Raw genomic sequence first — 18,598 nt, forward strand, 5'->3', positions numbered from 1 at the left:
ACCTACTAATAAAAGAAATAGGTATTCTTGGTCCGTCATGCTATTTTGCAGAAGACCCCCTCAAGTTTTTGGTAATAAATCCGTAGTACATATTAATCGTTTTTTTTTAATCCATAGCTTTTTAACCCTAACTCCAAATTTAACATGTTATATATGAATTTGATTAGAAAAATATGTAGAATCTGAATATGATATTATTTTTAACTGTTAACCATTCTAAAAAATGCTATTTACGATGAAAACTTAATCAATAGCGCATGATAAGTCTTTCCTTCATACCGATGCCGCTCCGAATTGAAAACGAACACTTCGGCAAAACCAGGATGGGAAACAAAAACAATATCTAAAAACTCCACAGAAAAAAATAGATTTATCATCCTATGCCGAAAGGGAGACGTCTTAAGATTGACAACATTTAAACGTGTTGTGATGGTGTGAACACTGAGGCCAACGTCGACGAGAGGGGGGGAAGAAGGATAAATAGAAACACAGATTGGATGCCATGTGTTGAAATAAAGGACATGGACCTACGAATTCATGGTTATTAGATTAGTGAGTGTTTTTTCACCCGTTGCAACGCACAGGCTCATTTGCATCGTATGCCGAGAGGGGGACGTCTTAAGATTGTCAACATTCAAACATGTTGTGTTGATGTCAACGTTGAGGCCAGCGTCGATGAGAGTGGGAAGAAAGATAAATAGAAACACAGATGGGATGCCATGTGTTGAAATAAAGGACATGGACCTATTGAAGTTTGGACTCATAGTTATTAGCTTAGGAAGTCTTTTTTTCACCCGTTGCAACGCATGGGCTCATTTGCTAGTTATATATTAAAGGTTACATTTTAATAAACGTCGGATGACGTCTATCCCAGCGTGAAAATCAGTTAGCATCTGCAAAAATGTCCCTCACCGTCGGATTCACAATCGAACATTGGATGGAACGGCTCCAAAATAAAGACACCCAACCGCAGTCCATAGTCCTATTTCCCCCATCTCGCCTGTTCTTCTTCTTCCCCTCTCCCAAGCAAACGAGAAGGATCAATGGCCGCTCTGATCACGAGGCTGCTCCACCACCACAACTGCCGCCTCCTCGCCACCGCGGCGGAGGCCTCCGCTCGTCGCCTGCCGCGCGCTCCCCTTGGCGGCGCCATCTACAAGGTAAACCAGTGACGGGAGTAGATAGCCCTATACCCCACACAAGGTGTTCGACGCAATGCCGACGTTGGTCTCGACGCCATTGTCGTTGCTTCCTGATTTCTTCGGTCTAACTTGGACTTATTTTATACCGAGGTGTCTTCTTTGGTCTCCTAAGGCCAACTCGTGTCAGATTTTAAGTAGCAATCGGTCCTCAATGTCGAGCTCTCTGTAGTACTTAAGTCAGTTAAGTGCAGCCTGTTTTGCCAATCTACCATGTTGTTGCTGCTCACACCATCTACTTGTAGTCTTGAGCAATGCGTGTGCTTGTAAACTTATCTAATAAGTGAATGATTCCTGTCAAATTTTGTTTGTAAACTACCAGCACTCCTCTCGTACCTCCTGTTTCCCCCCAAAAAAATTCATCTAAGTGCATATATTCTTTAGGACATTATAGCATTTTTTACATACCATAATTTTTTCTGAGATAGTTTAGGGTTTCTTCTTTGGCAATGTACACAAAGACTGATTTTGTTTTTACTCTTACCTACATTTTCACCAGGATGTTGCAAAGGCTGAAGGTTCTCACCTCTGATCTTGAAGCTTGCTGTATGATGCTGTATTATGAAAATTCAATTATTCTTATGTGCCTGCATTCCATTTCTTTTGGTCTTCTGGCTACCGTTGCATCTGTGATATTTTTTTGTTCCTGGTGGTCGGTGCTGTGTGAGAAGGAATTTAAAACGCTTGGTTTGCTTTAGTTGGAATGAAATTATGTTCACAAATAAGTGTATTTTACAATGCAGTTATAATAAAGTGTTAATATATTTGATGCTTAAATGGAGTCCTGGTCTTGTGAAAGGGCCATCCAGCCTTTTGTACGTTGCATGAACTGACTTTGTCCAACGAGGTTTTGTAAACTGAGATTGGATAGTACAAGGGAAGAGCATCATGAACAGTCAAATATCCGCAGCATACTCCATAAGGCTACAAATTATACTGTTTCTCAGCATTATCTACTATTGGTTCTGGCCGCAGAACTGTTGTTACCGAAATATACCAGATTAGCATAATTTATATGTGTACAATTTAAATACTATCAGTTTCTAGACCCCAGCTACATACAGGTAATGGTGTTACAAAGCATAGCTGTCCAGTAGTTCCCTTGTTGAGGACAGTTCTACTTAGTGTCTCATTGGGCTTGAACACCTGCACGTGCACCTGGATGCTCTAAATGCACCACTTACATGGTGGCTGATGTAGTAGCCACCCAGAAATATCATCAGCCAGTGCTACTCAGGATTTTGTTTATTTTCTGTTAACATCTTTTATAAGGGATTGTTTGGATAGAATTGTGTGCCCTGCTATTATATCCACTTCTCGCCAAGAATTATCCCACTTTTAGAAGTCCTGTCAGGATTTTTTTTTTGGGTAACATCTCTTATCTATGTTCAAGGATAGAATTACATATCCTGCTATTATTATATCTACTGTCATAATCTTTAATTTTTAATCTTAATTTTACTAGAAAACGTATTGAAAAGAACTTCCTTAAACTTCTTTACGGAACCTTTCTTTGAGAGCATTCTGCCATTGCTATAATACAAATCTGAGATACTTGTTTGTACTTTGTACATAAAACTTAATTGATCAAATTTATCATATGTTTGGTACCCAATAAAGGTACACCCTCCGTAAAGAAATATAAGAGTGTTTAGATCACTAAAGTAGTGATCTAAACACACTTATATTTCTTTACAGAGGGAGTATTAAATAACTATTTGACTCTTGCGTTCTTTGTTGTCGAATCTGGACCAACAGTCATTTACAGTACCGTGCCCACTTTTGCTGTGGACCCTATTTAACGCAGACATGGTTTTCTTTTGGCAAATATTCCAGCATCCTCTTTAAAAAATTCAAGGTGGTACATGACCAAGTCAAGCCCTTTTAGTCCTCTGACAATGCAGGAGTACCGCAAAACATTTCCTTCTTTATTAAGGTCATCTGCATCTTACTCCTCACAAGCTTCAGACCAAAATCCCAAAGAGGTACATGATGCTAGCTAGTACTGTTCGTGTTTGATTATTAAAATTATTCAATGTCGTGTTCTACATTTTCCTGCTTGTTTTAGTCTTCTCTTGGTATAGTTTTGAGCAGTGATGTCCATATTTTGAACATGCTACTATAAATTGTATAAGGACAATATATGAAGTTATTAGTTGTGTCACCTTTGTGACCATCTGCGCTCTGCAGTACTGACTAAGCACCTGTGCCATCAGCTTCTGTGAGCTTCTTTCCATCTTCATAAGATTAAATTATGTAGGTGTCAGTGCATCAGGAAGTGGCTGTATCACTATTGATGAATGTGTATACATTAGCCTCTGTAATGTGGTTGTTTTAAAAAAAATTTGAAGAATGGTATGTACTATTTTAAATGCTATCGGAACGGGGCGATCACGCTGAAAAGGTTCTGCTTCATTCGTTGTATCAGTATACATAAATTTCTAGGTCCTTCTTTGGTCTTGAATTCTAGATGTTCTTGCATGAGATAACCCAATTAGGATCTTCATTTTGTTTAACCCAGATTCCATGGCTGATGGCAAGGCAGGAATTAATGGTCTAATAGGGCAAACGAATTCTGTTGTTTAGAGTTTATTTATTGAAAGAGTTGAGTATGTCTGTTCTCTTCTTGTGTATTTAGCTTCCCTTAGAAATATTAATCACCCAATATCTTGTTTATTTTTCAGTTTTTGAGGTTCCCTGTTCATGTATATATCTTGACCCAAATTGAAAATTATTACCCAAGTACTCTTTGTATGGTTTAATAGTTGTTCATGTTTCCTATTTAATAACTAATATTTTGCCTTACGGTGCAAGCCAACTTGTTTGGGACTAAAGGCTTTGTTGTTGTTGTTGTATTGCTTATAGATCATTGCCCTCTTTATCCTCAGGAGAAAAAGGACTTGTCAACTGTTGGAGATCCCTTCGATGCCCCTACATACAATATACCTGAGAAACCGGTGACTTTTGCTGAGGGGGCTTCTTACAGTGTTGTAATACTCGCGGGGCTTGGAGTTGCAGCATTAGCTGGATATTCTGTTTTCAAGGAGCTTATTTTTGAACCAAAAGAGTAAGTCTTTTGCATTCTTCTGATTGAACTTAAGGCATTAAATAACAAAATTCTGTATGTAACTGTATTTTTAGCTTAGGAAGCTTGTTGGTTATATCTCATTATGGTATTTTGAGAACACCTACTTGTTACTACCTCTGTTCCTAAATGTAAGACGTTTTGGCCAAAACGTCTTACATTTAGGAACAGAGGGTGTACTTTCCAAGGGCATATAGGGAGTATGTACTACCACTAAGAAATACCACATCAGGCATGTGCGAAGTTTTCATTTCCTCTCCAGTGTTAAGCATCATCCTCTCTCCTCGGTAGTAGCCATAACTAAATAAATAGATCTCATTCTGTTCTCTCCCTTCCCCATTTCACTGATGATTGGGCCCATGATTTTTCGTGGGTTGGTGACGGAGCAAGTTGTGACGCTGTTTTTTTTTTTGGCTTGGCTCTCCTACCCTTCATGTATCACCAAGCCACCTCACCTGGTACCGGCTTCAAAGGCACATTGCACATCTCCTTGGTAGTAACAAATACTTTCCCATTTTTACAAATTATGTAGTAATATTTCTTATATCAAAATACTTGCCATGTCTATCTGAACTGCCGGAATTCACTGTAGTTAATATTGCATACTTTATTAGCGAAAAGTCTGCTAATTTTACTACTATATATTTTTAAAATCTGGAGGCCTTGTGGTATATATTCTACCTGCTTGTATATTCTATTTCCCCTTTCCATTGTGTGCCACTACCTATCACCTCGTTGATGTTCTAGCTGCTCCAACTTGCAGAAAATCATGCTGTCGTTCATTAGTAATCTACACACTTCTCGTGTTACGCTGTAGTACAATGTCACAACCAGCTCTGTGCTTGCATTTCTTGGCATCTTTTACTCTTACTAATGGCACTTCTCCTTGAAGCTGCTTACACAATAGAATTCATGCTCATTGTAGCCTGGATGTTAAGTTTTTGTTTAGCATGTTGTCAGTTTCCGTTATGGATCGATACTCTCCCGCCAGATTTACTGAATTTATTTTGTGCATCAAATGATATGTTTTGTCAGTTTGAATGCGTCAATCTCTTTTTTACATCACATTGTTTTTCACATTGCTTTTGGCTACGTATTCATCTGTGGGTTTTTTCGGGAAGATGCCTGTGGTATTTGCACGCAACCTGAAAGTGAGATTGCTTAACGCGTGTTGTTGTTACCATCCTACAGGTACAAGATCTTTGGGAAAGCTCTAGCAAGAGTTCAGAGTGATAGTCAGGTTTGTGGGTGTTAGTGTTTTATCTGTTCATCCTGACATAGTGTTGTAGTTTTCCTCTCATTATATTTTGTATTTCACATGTTTTGTCAGGTTACAGCGAGAATTGGGTACCCTATTACTGGTTATGGTAATGAAAGCAGAAACCGTGCAGCCCGACAGCGTATTCCAAACAGGGTTTGGACAGATGAGGACGGTGTTGAACATGTGGAGGTACTATATTATTCCTGTCTCTGCTGTTCTGCTGCTGTGACTTCTATGTTGTCTTGTACATCAAGATTAGTGTATCAAATTCAATAAAAAGATACAAGTTCACTATAGGGGGCTGCAATATATAGTGGGCTACTTGAACTTTGACTGTTTCTTAGCGGTATATGGCAATGAGCCAGCGACTTCCTTAACCAGGATCAAGCTTGCGAATGATAACACAGCGACAGAAATTAAGATGAAATCCAACATGCTTCTTTTTTATTTGTCGTGTAATGGCTTCTTGCAAGTTTTATATATGCCTTTTAGAATTCAGATGATGCTTTGCTACCGTGGAAAGGAACACTAGGATGACATTTTATAAGAGTTTCCATAGTTGCATTGCAAGCCTTCAAACTTGGTTATTGGTCACTTGAATCGACATACATGTATCATTTCAGGTCAACTTTTACATCCGAGGTCCGCATGGAGCTGGAAAGGTATATTCAGAGATGTTCAAAGATAACTCTGACAGGACATGGAAGTTCATGTACCTTCTTGTTGAGTTTACAGCATCGCTACAGGGACAAGTAATGTTAGAATCTTACATACCAGCGTAAGGATGCTTGAGACCATAGTTGCTAGGAACCTTTGGTAATATGGGTCAAGGAACTGGGTACCAGGACGCGGGTCGCCACCTCTTCAGGTAGAGCTGTGGCGAACTTCTATACATTTTTATTACTAGTGCAGTACAATTTTTTTAGAACATTGTTGAAAGCCGTTCATGCCTGATCACTGGATGTTTTCCTTGCGTGTACTCACCCGACGTCATGTTAATTGTCTAGACTTGCATGTGCTACCTACTGTAAAATTATAGAACATGATATCCGATGCTCTTTCTATGATTGGAGTAGTTGTGGAATTAAATTATTCTGAAAAGAAATGTTTCAAAGCACAACCCTAATTGTATGGATAGATTCTCTGACTAATTTAGAACATGTCATTGCGTTTTCTTTTGGGGATGGCGATGGTACTTGCAACCACTTCTAGTTAGTTATAAACATGATTTCCTTTGTGAATTTTCCTCGACAATAATTTTTTTTATCATTATCAAACGTTGGGATCAATTAGGTGAGGTGATTGTTCTCTGTTTGTGGTTCCTGATAGATAATCTTGTTCAAGCGATCCAAGCAAGCTTGCTCCCTACTGGTTTTATGTTACAGTGACGTGCCACCATATTTGAAGGCACTTGAAACTGTTATTTGTGATCACCCCCGTCATATAATCTGTAGTTTGACATCTTTTTACCAAAATGTTTGGCTGTTGGGTTTGAATTCATCACTTTGCCCCCTCCCACGCCTTCTTGATCCATCTCGTTAGCGGCTGCGAGGAGGATGAGATTGGTAGGAGGCGAGGGGAGCTACACTGTCCATAGTATTTTATTAGGAACAAAAAGAGGTGATGGATCAGGGGAGCAACGGGCATTATCCTAGAGCACCTCCAATGGGGAACATATAATCAGTCCCCGAAAGTAGCATGCTATATTTTGTTTTCCTTCCTTAAAATAACAGCGTACAGCACTTTGCAGAGGCTTTCCTGCGAGTATCAAACTCTGCATGATCATGCCTATTACTCTGTCCCAACCATGAGGCCACTCGTGGCCCTCGACACCCCATATCTATATCTTACGTGCCATCAACAATCCACAGTGAGATCACATAAATCCCGGTGCAGATCCCCGCTTTATGACTTTTTGGAGCAAGGATGTCAAGACTTTAGGAGCTTCAGTCACCTCATGATTCCACCCTACCTACACATGGACCAGAGCCATTTTCAAACGAAACTCATTGCTCCGGGCGTCCTCTCCTCGCCCTCTTGTCCTCCTACTCCTACGTCCTACCAGACAAATCTCTCTCACCGGTCACCATAGGGGCCTCCGGTTGCTTCAACGGCTCAAGCCTCTGCCGATGCTGCTGTTGCCGGCGTTGCTTTCATCTGTTAGATCAGCGTCCCTCCCCTGATTTGGTGCAAAAGCTGTACCACGTACATGCATGGTAGGCCCTTGAGATTCACCTGCTCCCAATAACGCATCAAGTGGACGTATCTTTCAGGGCTCATATCTTCCCTGTAGATGCATCGTCTTGTCGATTCCCTCCCGTTGGCGACCCGGAAAGGGCACGCACTTTCACCATGCCTGGAGAGGCAATTGCGCTTCCTACCTGGTGCAGGAGTAGCAAAGCAAATATTCGTTACAGGGATATAAGGTTGATGCCGCGGGTGACTGACGATAATCGAGCGGCTTTTATAAGAATATATATAAATAAATCTAGCTAAACCGCATCTTCGCTAGCAAAAGTCCAGAGAGAAACGTTCAAAAATACAAAATATAGTGCCTTTTATTCTTGGTGTACATTACAGAAGTTCAAGAAACCATAATCTAGGCTGCTCATGTTGTATCCTTCTCTCTCTCTCTCTCTCTCTCTCTCTCTCTCTCTTTAATATAATACACATGCAGCTCTCTCACATGGTTTGAAAAATAAAAATAAACCATGATCTAACATGCCGAACAAAATACACCAACTCTTCTTCTTAGACCCCCTTGAGCATCCCGTGTTCTGAATATGGCCTAACTGTAAGGTACTCACACCTTACGGTTGTTAGCCAGGCAGACATCCTAATCAATACTGGCTGTTAGTACCGAATTTAAAAGTTTTTCGCGGTACCAGAATGTCGTGATCCCGGACATGTAAATTCCCAGGATCACTCGCTCGTCCAAAAGGGCGTCTTTCCCGTAGCAGATATTGACCCGCGAGGGCCGCCGCGCCTACACGGATTGACGTGCGCAGATGGCTCGTGTCACAGATTGCTTGCCACTGCAGCATGATGCAGAGCAGACTTGGCCAATTAATGATAGACTAGAAGAAGAAGAAGCTGGTCTTGGCTCCGCTAGCCGACTCTTCTTCTGATGTTGAAACATTCTCGGTTTGGCTCCACGGCCTCCACAAGCAACATGTTTCACAATATACATATGCAGTCCTTGTCAGAGACGGGGTCCAATGTCTTTCCCAATATTTCTGGGCTTGCACCAAGTTTCAGATCACTGTTGTTTGAAGCCTGGACGCAGAGATTATTATTATGTAAAAGCTTTGCCCAACATCCTGAGCAGCTGCCATTCCCAGCCTATATGATATATCTATCCATTTCATTTCCCTGGCGCATCAGCACATGTTTGGCAAGAAGATGAGGAACAAAGCTGTCCTGTAGCCTGCAGGGGGGTGAATATTAAACGAGCAGTGGCACCCTCCCACATGATGCATGCCCACACGACGATATCCAGTTGAGGAGTTGGTGACCTATATCTATATGGTCATGTGGAGATATCAATATTGTAGCCTCCGTTCAGCGCTGCCTCACATGACCGCTTTCAGAAAAGTTTTACCAGCAGCGGTCGTTTTACCAGAGACAGACAGACATGCGGAGCACAAACGTTAGACTGGGACGCCACGACCCTCCTCCTTCCTCTAGGGGAAGACAGGGGACGATCATGGCCTACCTGGCTGTCTGAGTTGTGAACACCCACCACCAAATAATTCCAGCAGAGACAAGTTAGTCGTCCTGCACATTGGTGGATAAAAGATACATCCTCATGATGCCTTTCTTTTTAGATAATGATCTTCATCGATGATGGCATGTAATAAGTAGTCCTGAATGATAGCACCATCATTTCTCTGCCGTGTAATGTAAAAAGAAAAAGAAAAGAAAAAACTCTTCGAACACGAAGAAGCAGAGCATCCATGCCATGATACCAACTCACCTTTTATAGCTGATGAAGGTCAAAAGGAAAAAAAAAAAACTAACGTGTGCATGCAAGACGAGGTAGCTAGATGCTAAACTGATCCCTAATCATGCATGCCCAATGATGCGTGTAAACAAATGCTGAACCAGCCTCATATTCTCACCAAACCACCCCCAACAAACTGCGTACTTTGACAAAAATCAAATCAAATACGAGCCCCCCAACAAACTTTAACTACCGCTAACAGACAGGTACTGCAACGTACGTATTATACACCAAATTATACAACGTACCAGATGTTTGTCTTCGTCCTCGCTCGCCTACCAACCAATGCAGCAGTACAAACGAAGTCAAACAATCCTTCCCTCCATCGGCCTCGCCTACTCTCTCCCTTTCTCTTCTGTCTTCTCCCCCGGCCCAACCACCATGACAGCAAACCATCACCGCCACATGACCGAAACGCCCCCGCCACAAAAGCCTCCGCTAATGATATCAGCAGCCAATATCTCTCTATCTTGAGAAGCTGAGATCATTTAATAATGGCGAGGTGCGTGCTGTTTCAAAGTTTCAGATCAGGGGCAAGCATGACAAGTTCCCTCCGAGCCTCCAGTTAAACCTTCCCTATCCCGATTCCAACTCCCTCGTTTCTTCTACAAGCTACAACTCCAGCACACAAACATCCATCCATCCATCCAAGGGGGAGAGAAAAAGGGTGTAAGAGGAGGAGGAGGAGGAGGAAGAGGGCGAGGAGCTGCCTCTGAAAGCAAGCCATCATTAGGCCGCCAAATGCGGGAATGCGTATTGGCTAACAGGACAAGAAGTCGAGGACCAAGGAGCAGGAGCTGCGTCGGCGTCGGCCGGGGGACGGACGACGGGAGAGGAGAGGAGCCGGCCTGCTAGCTAGCTAGACGCCGCCATGTCGTATGATCAGATGCTCTCGCCGCTCCTCGGAGGCGCCGGGCGGTCGGCGTGGACGCCGCGGCTGCAGCAGCTGGGCGGCGACGCCGTGACGAGGCAGATACTCAAGTGCACGCGGTGGCAGCTGGAGGAGACCACGGACTTCGTCACCTGCCCCTACCACTACTACTGCGACAGCTCCTACCCCGGCGACTACCACTCCGCCGTCGGCGCGCTCGTCGCCGCCTTCGCCGCCTACTGCTTCGTCGCCGCGCTGGCCTTCGCCGTGCTGGACCTCGTCCGGAGCGGCGCGGCCGGCGTGAGGGGCGTCAAGAGGAAGTACCTGGTGCCGTCGGGCCCGTTCCTGCTCCCGCTGGTGCTGCTGGCGCTGGCCAAGGGGCAGCGCGTCAACGCCGTGTTCCCGCTCGCGCAGCTCGGCCCGGCATTGCTGCTGCTGCTGCAGGCGTCGGCGCTGGCGTTCCGGAACGAGGCCGACGGCGACATCCGGTACGCGGTGCTGGAGGCCTCCACGGTCTCCGGCGTGCTGCACGCCAGCCTCTACCTGGACGCCGTGGTGCTGCCCTACTACACGGGGCTGGAGGCGCTCCGGTGGTCCCGCTTCTCCGGGGAGTGCGCGTCGTGCCTCTGCCGCATGGAGCCGCTGGTCGTCGGCGGCACGGCGATGCGGTACCGGGGCCTGTCCAAGACGGCGCTGGCCATCATCTTCGCGCTCTGCTCCAGGATGGTGTGCCGGATCTACGGCGAGGAGCGGCTGAGCGCGTGGACGCGGTCGGCGCTGGAGGGCGTCGGGTGGGTGTTCGTGGCGGCCGACGCGGTGTACCTCGTCGGCTGGGTGGCGGCCGAGGGCGGCGCCGTGGGCGTGGCGGCCTACAGCCTGGTGGCCGGGCTCGTCTTCCTCTGCGTCTTCGGCAAGGTGTACAGATTCTTGGCGTGGGTGGAGTCGCGGCAGTCGCAGTGGAAGTCGAGCCTCTGCCACGCCGTCGTCTGATCGCCGTAAACATCTTCTTCCGTCCGTCTGTAGAGAAAAAAAGAAGAAATTAAGAGAAAGAAACTCCTCCTCCTCCATTTCTTAGTTCACCCTTTGTTTGTTAATTTTGATGTACAAATTTACAGTGCATGACACAATGGGAAGAAAGGCAAGAAATTCTGCAAAAATTCCACCTGAAACAAGCCACTCCTCTGTTTTTCTGTCGATGAATCTTCAGAAACTTGCCCCACCATTTTCCATGCCATCTTTTTGTCGGTCACATTGCAGTTTTTATTTTATTTTTCCAAATCAGAAAAAGAAAAGGCTGTACTGCACTTTAGTTGGTGGTAATTTCAACCTCGCCGCATGCATTAGTGCATCGACGGTGGGTCGGATCGTCGGCCGGAGTTAATAGTGTGAGCATTTGGCAGATGGGGCCGGGTTCAGAAAAGCGGACAGGACAAACCAGCAACAACAATGTCGTCTGTTCGCTTGTTCTGGGGCCTTTGCCATGGTGATCGGGCGATGACCTAACCGCTGGCGGCTTCTGGAAGCCAGTTCTTGGAGGCTTCCTGCGATCTCTGACAGTTGTTGCCTTGATGAGTTCTCTCTGTTGTCATCATCAGTTAATAGTCCTTGTTCGGTTTGAGAGCAAGTGGTTGGAGCGTTGGATCACCTGCTGTCTCACCCAGTTGGGAATGATCCCAAAATTTGCCGCACCCGGGCGCGGAGTCGCCGAGGACTGCAGTTTATCAAAGAATTGGTCATGACCCGTGAGAGAAAAAATAGCTCATTGACCGAAAAAAATGACAGTAAATGTAGTACTACTACTTGTCACATAGTATGTGGCCCTATGCATATAGTCTCCGTGAACCAGAGTGTTTGACTTGGTTGCATATACTCCATTTCTTCTTCGAATCTTGGCCTTCTTTGTTGAACAAGTTCCTTTCACTCTCATCATCATCGTGCGATTGCTGGAAAGAAAAGGCCAGTTGCATCATGCAGATGCGGCCATCCTTCCTTCCTCTGGTCTGGATGATTTGGTAGGGGCGATCGGGCCGGGCCACCAGCAACCCGGAATGGGTCCTTGGTCTAAGGCCCTGTTTGGTTCATAAGTCCTAAGACTTTTTTTACTCCCAACTTATAAGTCCCAAGTCCCTAAAAAGTCCTTACCTGTTTGGTTCTGGGACTTATAAGTCCCTATAAGACCATATTACAACTATAAGTCCCTATAAGACTCTCCTTGAGAGTCTTATTTCATAAGTCCCAAATGCCCACTATAAGTCCCTCCTGTTTGGTTTAAATGAAACTTATAGGGACTTTTTTAAGTCCCTAAACCAATAAGTCCTGGAAACAAACACCCTCTAAGTTTGTTGCACAAATCAATCAGTATAATGGTTTTTTTCGTGCGTTGGAAGCAAGGGAAGGATAACACAACGCATCCCCGTCACTTTCCGGGGCCGGGTCCGTCCAATCCAGTCGTGCGGGACGGCTCGTGCTCGTGCGTGTCATTTCCTTGTCTTCCAACCCCCGCCCCATGGCCATGCATGGCGCTTTTCGGCATGTGCACCTAATGCTCTCGACTGTTGGGCGTTGATCAATCTGTCTTGTAAAGTACTCCAAGTGGGAGGTGCATAATGCTCACATGGGCGAGTAATTTGGCCTCTGCGTCGATGCCGCGAGTTGGCCGAGTCGAGTTTCTCACATTCTTCAGATTTTCAGGCGATCAAGAAGGGATGCCTGGCTCAGGCTGGCTTACGGGCTTCCATAACTCCGCTGAGCAATCCTACGTTTGGACCGTGGATTGGCGGCGAGCTTGGGTCGGCCGAGGGATCGGTCGGTCCATTGCACCGCACGTGAATGCAATAAGAATGTGCAGAGCCACGGCGGAGGCTGTCGCTGTCTCTGACCTGCGTGTACGCCATAGATAGTTTATGAATCACGTACGTACTTGCTGTCTATCCACCAGTTCTTTGCCCTTTTCTGTCGCTGTTGATGGCTGGCCGCATGCGTACACATAACCTTGTTGCTCCTACTACCGCAGGTCGAATTAAGACGCGCGCATATGATAGTCGGGAAGCGCGTTTTGACCACCTCTTCGCGCGCGGTAGACGGACGACGACGACGACGGTCGGCCGTAGCATGAAGAAGACGGAGAGGCGATGTTATCTACAAGTACATTTTGCTACCTGGTCAACGAGATCGAGCTTATTTATCTATATGCTCTATGCGCCTGTGATGTTTTTTGTGGATTATTATAAACCAGTTTGGGAGCGAGGACGTTTCGAGCCGACGGATGGTACGCAAAGCAGCGCATGCAGCAGGGGACAAGCAACCAACGTGCCAACTGCGACATCGATGGAACTCCTGTAGCTCGCGGAGCCGACGGTGGGTACTGCCTGGTGCCTACTGGGTACGACGATGCCCCCCCCGGTGGTCCAACACTGGTGGTGCAGCGCTACTACTCAAATGCTCTGAATCCCTCCTCTTCCGAGACTCCAAATGGCTTCCTTAACGACGCCATGCCTTGAATTCATACCACCTACTCACCGGGGTGTTACCGGTAGAAGTAGTAAGGGCGTCTCCAACGTCATCCCTCACACCGTCCGTATCTGTCTGGACGCAGCTATACGGATCCTGCAAGTCATCAAACGACGACCTCATCGGTCCGTGAAGCAACCCGGACCGCAATTTTCACGTAAACCAAAACCAAATGAGAAGGGCTTTGCGGGAGTCCTGACACGAGCCACGTAGGACTCCGACATCCTAGGCCCACTCAAAACTAAGGCAGAGCCCGCGCTTTTTGTAGCTGGCCACATTGTTTTCGCGGCAAAATCTTTCACTCTCCTCTTCCATCCCGCCGCTCTTCATCTAATTCCTGCCCTTTTCCGCTGCCACCGACTCATGGACCGCAGGAGAAGCTGTCGAAGACGATGGTGCTGGAGGATCTGGCGATCACGCTCGTCTGGAAGATCAACTCGGAGACGAGGCAAAAACGCCGCCTCAAAACAAAGGCCGCAAAGACGCCGCCCGCCAAGAAGCAGAAAGCTGGCGGAGGCGGCCGTGCAGGTGGCGGGCGTGGTGGATGGCGGAGCCTAGGACGCGGGCCTCTACTATTGTCGCCGATCGTGTAGATGCCGCATGTCCAGAGCATTATAAGGCCCTGTACTACTACGCCGCCAAGCAGCTCGGTAGGCGGTCCCTGACATCCACCACTGGGCAAGTGCCTTTCATCGTTGACGTCAACGCGGTGCCGCCGCAGCTTGATCGGACGTCGAGCGTGGAGCAGCTGGGTGCCCGCATGCTGTTCATTGGTATGCCTAAAGCGGGCGAGCCTGCGTACGACGATGCGAACATGAAGATGTTTGAGATGATCCACGACGAGGGCGAGGAAGAGGTTTCTACGAGGACAGACAGATGGATGACTTGGAGCCCACCAAGGCCAGCTCATACACCCACCTGGGCTACACCCAGTCTGGCATGTACATCCAGTCGGGCATGCAGCCGGGCTACACCCAGTCCGACACGTACACCCAACCAAACACAAAGACACAACAGTAAAATTGGACAGTCGGACAGCAGGAGCAGGAGAAGGATGGTGACGGCAATGATCCTAAATATTCTTTTTTTGAGTTGAAGCGATGATGATCCTAATTTTTTATTATTAGGATCATCGTAATTTGCAGAAGGTTACAAACTATGTAAGCGCGCCGGGCCTTGGCCAGACCAGCCCATCAGAGACCCGGTTCACTCGGCCCATTAGAGACTCTCGGTGTTCCTACGACTTGCAAGCAAGCTTTGGAACGACGGGTCCACTGCCCAGGGACGTACCGGACCAAGACGGGCCCGTCTCTTCTTCGATTCGCTCCATAGCTCGTCCTCCCCCCAAACCCTACCCCCATGTCCGACGGCGGCGGCGGTGAGCCCGGTGCCGGCGGCTCGGCGCCGGTGTGTAACTTTGTCCGGAAGCCGCCGAAGAATATCCGGAAGCGTCCCGCCGCGTCCGTCGGCTCTGACGGCGAAGAAGGTAGCGGCGGCGACGATTCCGGGGCCATCGCGGCGGCGCGATCTAAGAAGCCGCCGTCTACTACCAGCAAGCTCTTCTTCTCCTCCGCCGACAACTCACACGAGCCCCGCCGTTTCCAGTTCGAGTCGTCCCGGACGATTCAGTCCTCCACCGACAACCGCGCCACTGCGACGCTCGAGACGGAGACGGCGTACGACCGTGATGCGCGCGCTATCCGCGAGCGGCAGCTCAAGCAGGCCGAGGAGTCCCTCAAGAAGAACCCCTCTGCCTCATCCTCCTCCGGGGAGCTCTACAAGGGGATCCATGGCTACACGGATCACAAGGCCGGCTTCAGGCGGGAGCACACGGTTTCGGGAGAGAAGGCTGGCGGCGCGCACGGCCCTCTGCGGGCGTCAGCGCACATACGCCTCTCGACGCGGTTCGACTACCAACCCGACATCTGCAAGGATTATAAGGAGACCGGTTATTGTGGCTACGGCGATTCCTGCAAGTTCATGCACGACAGAGGTGACTACAAGTCTGGGTGGCAGCTCGAGAGGGAGTGGGACGAGGCCGAGAAAGCCCGCAAACGGCGCATAGCGATGCGTGAGTTGGATGGTAGTGATGCCGAGGCAGAGGAGGGAGACAGCGACGACGAGGAGGCACTGCCCTTTGCCTGCTTCATATGCAGGGAACCCTTTGTTGACCCGGTGGTCACAAAGTGTAAGCATTATTTCTGCGAGCATTGCGCATTAAAGGTACCCCTCAGTTTGTTCTGATTTTGTGCTGATAATTATGACTACTCATTTGTGCAATCAATAAGTTTGTCATGTTGAAAATCTAGTTCATTTGCATAGCTAGGCTAATAGTTTGTCTGTAACATGGAACCATGATTGTTTGAGTTCGAGCCATGAACTATTGAAATATTAGCACTTGCGCAAGACTTCTAATTCTGAAGATATTGCGTATTCAGCCCAAATATATATGAATTTACCCTATGACGTAAAGCACCTATGGTTATGGATATATGGTAGTGTGGTGGAAACAAATTTCCATATCCATACTAGCTGAATGTGCTTTTTTGGACTAGCTGAATGTTTTGTTGGTTCAAGCTTCAGCCATATGGCCCATTATAGCATGCAGCACTGCATTATATCTGTAATGTCAAATCCAAGTTTATATTTGATTTGTGAGTTCTTAGAAATTCTCCTTCCCATCTATATTTAGCTGTGTGATACGAATGTTTTTTAATTGAAATGTTAGTACAGAGAGTACCATGCATGACCGCTTAATAATTGAAATATTATTCACTTGGTGCACCTTTTCTGTTGGAGTTAGAGATCTTTATTTGATTGGATAGGACCATCTTGCAGCCTGTCCTGCGTGCAAATTATAATTTACATATACAGAGAGATGCCAATGAGGTTCAAAGGGAATATGGAAAATATACTTGACAATAGATAAGGTGTTTCCTTTGATATTGAGGAGCAAGTGCATTCACAGAGCTTGCATAGTTGACTTATTCGTTAGTCTCTCAACGTTCTAGGAAGTGCATTCACAGGGCTTGCATAGTTAGTCCAGATCTATACTTCTACAGAGAATGTGAGCAAGGAGTCTGGAAACGTATATTCTGCAGACAACCTGTTACATACAATTGGATGCTGCGTGTCACCAGTGCATGGGTCAATTGTAGTCTTTTGTGTACAAAACTCTAGGGTTTATTTAACCACATTGTAACAGACTAACAAAAACATTAGGTGTTCCCTTAGGAAATTTCATCTAGTTACTCAAGAGTTACCGAGTAATTGCACAAAGAAAATAACTCTGTAGGTTTTGGTAGAACCAGGGATCCTACCGGACCTGCTCCGTAGGTTGTAGGGGAAGGATGGAGTAGGGCGAGGCGATGAGCGGGCGCGCCGGCGGCTGGGCGCCGTCGCGTAGGAGGAGGATGACGGCGGCGGCTAGGGTTAGAGGCGGCTAGGGTTCCGGCTCCTCTGGGAGCCGGGCAATAGAGATAATATTCTTCTTATTGCTTGATTCCAAAAAGAGTCTTACAGCCTATATTTATAACGCCTATATTTATAATAAACTAGATAGCTTGCATAAGAATTAACCTAAGATAACTTGTGGGTCAAGCCCCTAACTACTGCCCTGTGGGCCTAGCTAAACCGGCCATAACAGTTTCATAGTTCTCAGAATGATTGTTGCTCATATTGCAAATAAAGTTCTGACAATCTGCATCTGTTGATTTCAGCATCACTCGAAGAACAAGAAATGCTTCGTCTGCAATAAACCGACGCTTGGCATCTTCAATGCGGCACAGGAGATCCGGAAGAAGATTGCCCAGGACAAGAAGCAGCAGGACCTTTGATGACTGTTGCGCAATGTAGCTTCTATCATGGAGGATTACTTCTCTTCTGTAATTGTATTGTTTGAAAATGAGGGGGAAATATCCAGGAATCAGTTTTGTTTCTTTAGCTCTGTACTAGCTCTTACTTACCATTAGCCACCAAAATCTCAGCTTCTTGTGACATTGCAGAAGCTTGTCTCATCATGTCGAACTGGTTCCGAATGGATGTGAAGTGTCATGCACATTTACCCCAACTTAAAAAATGGATCTTTGCCGAGGTATTATTTGTCTTGACGGACCTTCATTTGCACTACACTTACTCGGCGGCGCCATCTGTCTGCCTTTGACTGCACCGTCCCAGTCGTCAGCGTGGCACATACCGTCCCAGTCATCAGCGTGGCACATACTCCCTCTCCGGAATTACTCTCGTTGCTAAAATGGATGTATCGGAATTCCTTGTCGAGAAAATGGATGTATCTAGACGTATTTATCCATTTCTACTTATTGTCGCGGAGACGCATATATCTAGAGGTATTTTTAGTTTTAGATAAATCCATTTATATCCATCGTGACAAGTAATTCGAGATGAAGGGAGTCGCGAAAAAAATGAATGTATCTAGACGTATTTCATCCATTGTCATCGAAATGAATATATCTAGACATATTTTTAGTTTTAGATACATGCATTTATATCCATCGTTACAAGTATTTCGAGACGGAGGGAGTAATAGAGACGACAACAAAAAGACCTGAAAGTGAGAACAACTCTCTAGGTGGCCAACGTCGTCCGCAAAGAGTCAAAAAGCAAATCTTGAAATCCCCTTGTCTTTGAGATCTGGGAGACTGCTTTCCCG

At 46.2% G+C, this 18,598-nt stretch overlaps 3 protein-coding genes across 3 annotated transcripts; all 3 read left to right on the forward strand.

Moving 5' to 3' along the window:
* Positions 1 to 956: 956 nt before the first annotated feature.
* LOC109741726 (probable mitochondrial import inner membrane translocase subunit TIM21) lies at positions 957 to 6,650 on the forward strand. Its single transcript, XM_020300799.4, has 7 exons — positions 957 to 1,160; positions 1,699 to 1,717; positions 3,036 to 3,184; positions 4,088 to 4,266; positions 5,476 to 5,524; positions 5,615 to 5,734; positions 6,169 to 6,650. Exons 1-7 carry the CDS (start codon positions 1,044 to 1,046, stop codon positions 6,325 to 6,327), a joined length of 792 nt encoding a protein of 263 aa, XP_020156388.1. The 5' UTR covers positions 957 to 1,043; the 3' UTR covers positions 6,328 to 6,650.
* A 2,367-nt stretch (positions 6,651 to 9,017) lies between these two features.
* Positions 9,018 to 11,591, forward strand: LOC109741730 (uncharacterized). The gene has a single exon (XM_020300804.3). The coding sequence runs from the start codon at positions 10,420 to 10,422 to the stop codon at positions 11,407 to 11,409; it is 990 nt and encodes a 329-aa protein (XP_020156393.1). The 5' UTR covers positions 9,018 to 10,419; the 3' UTR covers positions 11,410 to 11,591.
* Positions 11,592 to 15,194: 3,603 nt separating this feature from the next.
* Positions 15,195 to 18,025, forward strand: LOC109741728 (zinc finger CCCH domain-containing protein 15). The gene is made up of 2 exons (XM_020300802.3): positions 15,195 to 16,152; positions 17,649 to 18,025. The coding sequence occupies exons 1-2, from the start codon at positions 15,289 to 15,291 to the stop codon at positions 17,763 to 17,765; spliced, it is 981 nt and encodes a 326-aa protein (XP_020156391.1). The 5' UTR covers positions 15,195 to 15,288; the 3' UTR covers positions 17,766 to 18,025.
* Positions 18,026 to 18,598: the final 573 nt, after the last annotated feature.

The sequence above is a fragment of the Aegilops tauschii genome, chromosome 4 (genome assembly GCF_002575655.3).
Source record: "Aegilops tauschii subsp. strangulata cultivar AL8/78 chromosome 4, Aet v6.0, whole genome shotgun sequence".
Classification (NCBI taxonomy): domain Eukaryota; kingdom Viridiplantae; phylum Streptophyta; class Magnoliopsida; order Poales; family Poaceae; genus Aegilops; species Aegilops tauschii.